Genomic DNA, 8,448 nt, shown 5'->3' with positions numbered 1-8,448 from the left:
AAATATCTCATTTTGAAAAAGGGAAAAATTAAGTACTTTTTAAAAATACCTAAGAAGAAAAGCACTTTTAAGGGCTTCCAAAAAACGGAAATTGAAAATAAGCACTTTTTAAAAACACTACGCACCCTGAATTTTTATTTGTCAGAATGTAAATTATTTTTTTATTGCAGATTTCTTCTCCTATTGTCCAAATAATGTATATATCAAGTTTCATAGACATGTCTCCACCAAAATGGATATTATCACGGTCTAAATAGGATAACTTGAATTTTGAATTATAACCACCCTGTATGCGCAATATGATTTTTTCTTATGCTTTGTTTTATAAACATGCATTGTTTTCAAAGTTATAAAATCATACTGATTATGAAGTGGTTTTGATGTGCCTGTACATTCCACAATATTTTTATTCATTTTTCTGGATAAAAAAATAAACACATGGAAATTACAATTTGATGAAATAACTTTTATTTGGCTATTTACAAGCTTCTCAAATTCCAAAATGCTTTAAAAGCAATCCACACATCCTTCAGTGATAAAATACCAACAAAAACAATGAATGATAAAAACATAAATTAACACAATTCAGATGAACATCACAAAATAAATTAAATGAGGAACATCTTCCAATAGAGATCCAAGGCAGTTGGAGTTATGGCTTTTTGCAATCTGAAATAAGCAAATAATCTTCAGTATTTTTATAACTAATTTTTTTAAAAAGCAGACATCAGTTTATCACAGAATTAAATATTCATTTATGATGATTGAAGTGTCCTAATTTAATTTGGTTTAGTTTAGGTTTTGTATTTATTTAATGCTTAGTTGTAAGCACTTGCATCTTTTAGGAAACACTTCTCTTACTGATACTGAAATAAAATTTACACAGATAACGGCAAGCAGATATTTTTTAAATTTTGTTAACATCTAAAACTGCATCAAATCCTACAAAAAACTAAGAATGGTTAATACAGTGCCCGACCTCGAGACAACATCCTAAAGTGAAAAAATTATTTTTGCCATTAATTGTTGAAGAGTAAAAAAAGAAGTATTCTATTTTAATTTGGTTGATTTCAGTTTTGTAATCGTTTACTGCATAGTTGACAACATTTACATCTTTTAAGAAACGTTTTTCTTACTGATAGTGAAATAAAGCTTTCATTGATAACGGTAAGTAGACATTTTTTAAACTTTGTTATCAAATAAAACTGCATCAAATTCTACAAAAAACTAAGAACAGTTTGTGTTGTATTTGGTCAGAGGCAAGCCTCCTTAGTGAAGAAATTATTATTGCGATTAAAAGTTAAAACACTACCACATCAAATGACTATCAAAACATTTATGTATGTTTTTTTTTTTAAAAAATTCAACAAAATTTATATTTAATAAAAATGTAAAATAATTATACATAAAATGCAACTCTAAGAAAGCATAAATAAATTAGCTTCATTTAAATAATGCCACTGAATAAAAATAATGAACTGTCGGAACTATAAACGTGACTGAAAGAGAAAATAAAAGTAGTTGCAAAAAAATAATAAAAATATATAAATAATCTGAGCATAATTGAACTTAAATCGTATTTAGTAAGAACATTTTTAAAAACAAAAACGTAATAAACAATTAAAACCTAATATTAATAAAAATATTATACAAATAATCCGTTTTTAATTGAAATTAAATCTTATCTAATCATTTGATGAAAGTTTTTCAGAACAGAAGAAAAAAAAAATTATAAAAACAAAATATATCAAAATTTTCTTTTTTTAAAGAAGTTAGTCATAAATAAGATGGCTAAATAGATAGAAAAATAAAAGAAACTAACAAATAAGTTAATTGATGTTATTCGTTTAATTGAAGTTAAGCTAAATAATAAACTAAATAAAACCAAATTGTAAATGAACTGAATAAAATCAAATTCATGATTTATTAAAATATCATATTAACTAAAATAAAACAAAATTAATTATTGAAAAATGCAATATATTTCTTACTTAACTATAAGGAAAAAAAAATTATAGATTACAAGGAAAACTAATTAGTCGAATTAAATAAAAACAACACTTAAAAAATTCGAGTGTGCGTTTGTGAGTGAGAGAGAGGGGTGGGAACCCACTGCTATATTTTATATAAAGAACTTGGTGCAATATAGTGATAAGCCATGCTTTTTCTAGGTATTTTTACATCGAACTAATACTTAGTAATGTTTCCAGGTAGGTATTCCCCCCCCCTGAATTTCCATTACATAGCAACACATTACACAGAAACATTTTATTACCTATAAATCCCATGCAAGAGCTAATTTTTACCAAAACTGCTCTTCTACACAATTTGAAATGTGGTTTACCATTACTTGGCTTAAGTTTTTCGTGTGCGTAGATAAAAATGATCTGGACAATTATTAAAATTTTTTATTTTAATTTTACCTAGGGTTAATATATTTTCTGCATGGTATTGTACAAGTTTACAGTTTCTAAAGAAAACTTCCTAAATCTATTTAGTTAGCTACTAAAAAACTACAATATATCACTAAAATGCAATATAATAAATATTATTACTTATTTTTCTTTGGATTTTTCTCGATATTTTTATGTTATGGAGAATTTTTTGTGTTATGGATCATTTTTGAATTATGAGTAGTTTTGTGTTATAGAGTGCTTTTTAAAGCTATTTTGCCAAAGAAAAAAAAGCCACAGTTCAAGTGTCTTACACTTTAAACAAATTGATAATTGTAAACTATTTATATCATCTTGCCATTATCTGAACTTTATAACATATAACCTAAATATTTTAAAAGTCATCAAACTTTTTTATGAACCTAGATACTGCAGCGTTGGAGTAACTTGTTAAATATTTTATTTTATATTTTATAACCGTCATTGAACAGCCGACCCAATTTTTTGGGTTTATAACTAATAATGTTCAACTCCGTAGCCTTGTAATTTTGAACCTGATTCAGTAGACATGGGAACTCTTGGACTAAGTATTGAGAGAAATTTGCCTTTGTGGAGGACTTTTTGATGGAACTAACCCGCATTTGCGTTACATGGAGAGAGAAACCATGAAAACCTCCCAAGGTTAGCCTGGCATCAAGGGGACTCTAACCCATGATCCGTCTTTTGCTGAGGATATTTTATGTCAGGACTATGGTTGGTGCATGCCGGATGCAGAATTCCTATCGACGAGCCATAGCTGGGATTCGAACCAGGAATTGGAAGGCGAAGGCTCTCTCCCCTGAGCCATCACGGCTCAACTTGTTAAATATTAAAAAATTTGATCATAAAGACATAAACTTACAGCAAACTTCACAGTGGGTTTCATCAGAATTATCACCACATCCATCTAGTCCTGTACAGAGTATAGCTGATGATCTGCATCGGCCGCTATCACACTTAAAATGATTTTCTGGGCATTTAAGACCTGCAAAATAAAATCATTGAAAACAAATATTCAATAAGAAACTTCCTATAACCAAATATTAAGAAGAGAGGGTTGCAAAATATTAGTGGCAACAATGCATTTCAAAAATAATTTCAAGGTGGGGGAAAATAATAAAAATCACACAAAAATAATAAAAAGGGTATTTTAAGAGACCATTCTCAATACATATTTTAAGAGTACTCTTAGAAAATAAAATCACTAGAGCACATTAATGGTTTAAGATTAATATTTTGAGCAAAGAAAAAAAATTTACTGAAATATAATTAAATCATTCCTGATGAAGACAGGACTACAATTATTCAAGCCTATTTGATTACCAGAGAAAACAGAGAGGAGTTGCAAGGTGATTTAAACCTGTCTTCCTCAGTAAAGTTTTGCTTTGTGTACAATGTATGTTTGTATTTGTGTTCGCACGTGTTTTGATCTAACTATCAGATTTTCACCAATTAGGGCTCAAGATTAATGGTTCGAATGGGTGACCTTAAATATGCTAATTAGTTAGGGCAGATGATATTTTAAATTAAGCAATCAAACATAAAAACTTGATTTCTCTCTCAATGAACATATCTTTTTTCGACAGATTTTAATTCCTTATCCTCAAAATGTAAGGGGCAGTAGAATCTTGGAAATATAGTCCCAACAGTTTAGTCAGGAAACTGGTCGAAAGTTTTAATCCCTTAATGTTAATTTTGCGTATTTTGTAATTTCTATAGAAGCGAAGATAAAAAATTTTGCACTATTTATAAAATTTGTTTATCCAAACATAATCCTTTCAAAAAATTATTTGAAATAGTTATTTTCTATTTATTATTATTTTCATTTAATAATAATCAATCGAAAAAAATTGAATTGTAAGGTATAAAAATTTTTATATTTAAAAAAAGGAATTTCATGTAACAAAATACAAAATTTGAAAAAAAAAAAAAAAATCATTCGAAGAATAGTATCTGAGAAATGGAATTTTAAATACAGGATAATTTAACAATTCGTGTAAGTGCATAATGGAAAGTATACATTTTTAAAATTTTATATTCCCAGGTTGTAATGTAAATGGAAAAACAAAATTTAACCAAGATCCAAATTATTTCTAAGCAAAAATTACACATTTATAACGAAAAGTAATTTCATTACGGTTGAAAACAATGTGAAGATTCAGTATGCCCGAATGTATGAAATCATTTCACTCATAAATTACCAATAACTCTTAGCTACCATAAATTGAGATGTTATTTTCATTTGTAAATTTTTATTGCTTTTAATTTATTATTATCGTTTTTGAATTATTGTTAAGATAAAACGAATAAAATATATTAGTCATTTTCCTTCACTATGATAAAACATCCCTGAAGAGATTAAATATTTACTGGTAAATCACTTCATTTTTGATGAAGATTCCTTTTTTGCTTCATTTTTCATAAAGATTCCTTTTTCACTTCATTTTTCATAAAGGTTCAAAAATTTATGCTAAGGGAAAAGATTACACTAACCAGAAAAATTTTTTCCTTCCTCATAAAGTAAAAATAATAATACCTTTCTCACAAACATCAACTATTTCATCACTTCCATCTGCACAACTTTGAACTGCATTACAAAACTCATATTGTGGAAGGCATTGTCCATTTTTGCATTGGAAAGAGTCTTTATCACATTTAATTCCTGAAAAGTACAAACATACATATATAGCTATGTTCCATGTTTTTAGAATGACTTTGGAATTACTTATCAAACAAATTACCAGTATAACATCTTGCTTCATCACTACCATCAGGACATTCCCATCTGCCATTACAAACACTTGATTTTGCAAGACAAGTACCATCATCACATTGAAAAGCTTGTTTAGGACACTCTGAAAGATAATCAAAAGTTATTTTAAATATCTTCGAATTTCTTCTTTGTTGTTCTTTCTATTAAATGCTTTCTGAATCTCTATTTTGTTATTCTTTTTATTATATGTTTACTGAATCTATTTTGTTATTCTTTGTTTGTTGAATCTCTATTTTATTATAATCTTTATTAAATATTTGGAATCTCTAATTTATTATTCTCTTTATTAAATGTTTGTTAAATTTCTATTTTATTATGTTTGCTGAATCTCTGCTTTATTATTCCTTTCATTAAATGTTTAATGAATCTCTATTTTGTAATTGAAATGCTTGCTTAAACATTTCTATTTCCTAAATGTTTCTGATGCCTAAACATTTCTAATGCATTAACATATTTTCACAGTATGTGAGGCTGAAAAAAAAGCAGATGAAGTTAAAGTTACAATGAATCCCTCTATGGGAAGATGCTACCAAAAGCATTTCTTGGAGTTTCAGAATCTTAAAAATTTGAAAATTATTTATAAAAAAAAAATTCCTATAAATGGTAGGAAAAAAATTATATATTGAAAATAAAGAGAAACCATATTTAATCAGCCTCAAAGGCACCTAAAAAGTATTAAATAAAATTATTTAACTATACAGGTTCTTACATAATAACCACCTTAATAATCTACTTTTCAAAACCTTTTCCGAAGTGAAATAAAACAAGATACAAAATATTTAAAGGTAGAAAAATAAAAAAAAAGTTCAGAAAATCTGACAAATAATTAATAGAAAAGTCAAGTTTGAAAACATCAAAGCCTGGTTTTATTTCTATTTAACCTCTGAAAAACCCAGCATTTAATATATTGAACAACCTTTGGTACAATTTTATTGCTCAAAAAAAAGTTTTCTTTTCTTTCATTGTCTATAAACCTTTACAATGTGATTGTCTATATAAAAATATAAAAGAATTTATCTTAGTTGATTGTAGTGTTCTATGACTGTAAAAAATTATAAGTAAGGTAAGAAGTTTGATTTGAGTAACCTTTTGGACAATTTTCCAACACAAAAACCTTATTATTAGTGCATAGTAGATTTTGTTACATGACCAAAATGTGAAGAAAGACACTATCAAAATATCCTACAATATGCAAAAGATGCTGAAAACTAAAATTTATCATTTTTATGTAATGATTAAAAATAATAAACACTTAAGTTTAAACAATTGATTTTTAAAAATAGTATTTTATCACATTTCTGAGTTCACTTTCTTCTGAGCAACATATTTCCAAGAAAAATGGCTTTTTCCATCATTTCTTTAAAACTCAGGTCTCAGTAAGTCAAAAAAAAGTCAGAGAGATGCTCTACACTATGTAAAACATATTTAATTGATTTTTATGGTCAAATGCAAATTTTATTTTGCTAAAACTTCAAACGTAAAAATTTGCATAGTTGCATCATTTTCAAACAAATAAACTATTTCAACAAAATATTGACTTTGTAACATATTTATTAATAAAAAAATTTAAATTAACCAGGGTGGGTAGCTAAATGTTTCAACAAAAAATAAGCACTTTTTAAGCATTCAAAAAACATTTTTAAGCACTTTAAAAAAATATCATAATTAGGTTATGCATACTTATAAAAATCTTCTTCGCCCATTTTTAAAGTTCTTTATATATACATATATAAATAAAATGCAAAATAATTTTCAAAGACTTTTCATAATCTAGTTTCTGGTAAAGAACTCTTTTCTTGATTATATTAGTCACCATATAAACAATTTATATACAATTCTATTCTATCTCAATCAATTTTTTAAATTAATAATTACTTTAATGTAAAAAAAAATTAATTCAAAATCATAATTAGTTTAAATATAATTTAAAAAGTTCATCTAGGTATTTTTTAGATTTAAATAAAAGTTATTTGTTTAACAACAAAACATTAACAAGATTAAACTTATTGATCATACCTAATTTAAAGGAAATGTAAAGAATTAAGGAAACTAAGAAAACTTTAATAAATTCATATTACAAATGTAAATAAATGTATGGCCCATAATAAATTTTATTAAAATTTGTTACTTGGTACTATGTTTCTTGAATGAAATGATTGAAAAAAATAATTCTGATTTGTAAATACAATGAGTTATGAAGCTAAACATTTTTGTCAGAAGTAAATTATTATAGGATCCTTATACTCATAATATTTAACAAATCTGAGATAATAGAATTCTTTATTCAAATTATTTTTAAATCAAATCATTAAGAGATGAATTAATATTTGTTGGAATGACAAATCTGAATAATAAGATGTTTTGCAGCACTAATATAATATTTTTGCCTATCACTTTATACTTTTTTAAAATCTTGCTTCGAGATATTATTGAGTTACAAGAGTGCTACTCTAAAAAAAAGTCAACACTGAACTTTTTTGGCAAATAACAAACATGGTGTCATGTATTTTCAGAAATTTATAGCTCACTGATTGCAAAATGTACCTTTTCACGAGAACACAACGTTTCGTCAACTATTTTGACATACAAGAGAACTGTGGAATAATTCACATTAAGAAAATTACCAATGCAGCAATACAACAGCCATAAAACCATCATTAAAAGCAAAAATTTTAAGTTATATGACCACTTGAACAATGTGAAAGAAGTAAGAGAAACAAAGTTTTTTATTAAAGTTATAGAGTTGAAAAATTTTGACACAATTTTCCAGTAAAGTTAAAAATAAAATTCAAAAACTTACTAAATGGTTCACATTCATCTTCATCGCTACCATCAGGACAATTTTGACGTGCATCACAAACATAGTACCATGAAATACAATATCCGTTTCGACATTGGAAAGAATCTTCAAAGCAACCTATGAAAATTATTAATAAATTATTCACTATACCAGAATATACTTGTTTCGTAATAATCCTTTTTAATATATTTTTTAAAATCCTTGTCAAAACCGACGCCAAAAAAAAATTTAAACTAAAATTGCTATGAAAAAAGAATGAAATGCTATTGAATGTACGGATAAAGTTCCGCTACAGTTTTTTTAAAAATTAATCTTTGTGCCAATAGGTGGCAGCATGAGACTTAAAATTTTCTACTAATGACAGTGAAAATAAACTTTTATTCTAAACTTTTAATTTTTTAATATAAATGTAATAATTAATTTTATTGTTCAATATTATAATT

The 8,448-nt window shown here is 26.2% G+C and overlaps 1 protein-coding gene across 1 annotated transcript in view; it reads right to left on the bottom strand.

Annotated features, from left to right (window-relative positions):
• Positions 1-445: 445 nt before the first annotated feature.
• Positions 446-8,448, bottom strand: part of LOC107440903 (sortilin-related receptor) — a 136,548-nt gene continuing 128,545 nt past the window's right edge. The window contains exons 10-14 of the mRNA XM_043040997.2: positions 8,006-8,122; positions 5,174-5,287; positions 4,969-5,094; positions 3,295-3,417; positions 446-669 (exon numbers count right to left, since the gene is read on the bottom strand). Coding sequence (XP_042896931.1) covers positions 653-669; positions 3,295-3,417; positions 4,969-5,094; positions 5,174-5,287; positions 8,006-8,122 — 497 coding nt within the window. The 3' untranslated portion in view covers positions 446-652. The remainder of the gene's footprint in view (positions 670-3,294; positions 3,418-4,968; positions 5,095-5,173; positions 5,288-8,005; positions 8,123-8,448) is intronic.

This window comes from Parasteatoda tepidariorum, chromosome X2 (assembly GCF_043381705.1).
Source record: "Parasteatoda tepidariorum isolate YZ-2023 chromosome X2, CAS_Ptep_4.0, whole genome shotgun sequence".
Classification (NCBI taxonomy): Eukaryota; Metazoa; Arthropoda; class Arachnida; order Araneae; family Theridiidae; genus Parasteatoda; species Parasteatoda tepidariorum.
Note: the sequence above shows the minus strand (reverse complement) of the source record. Positions and strands in the feature narration are given on the sequence as shown.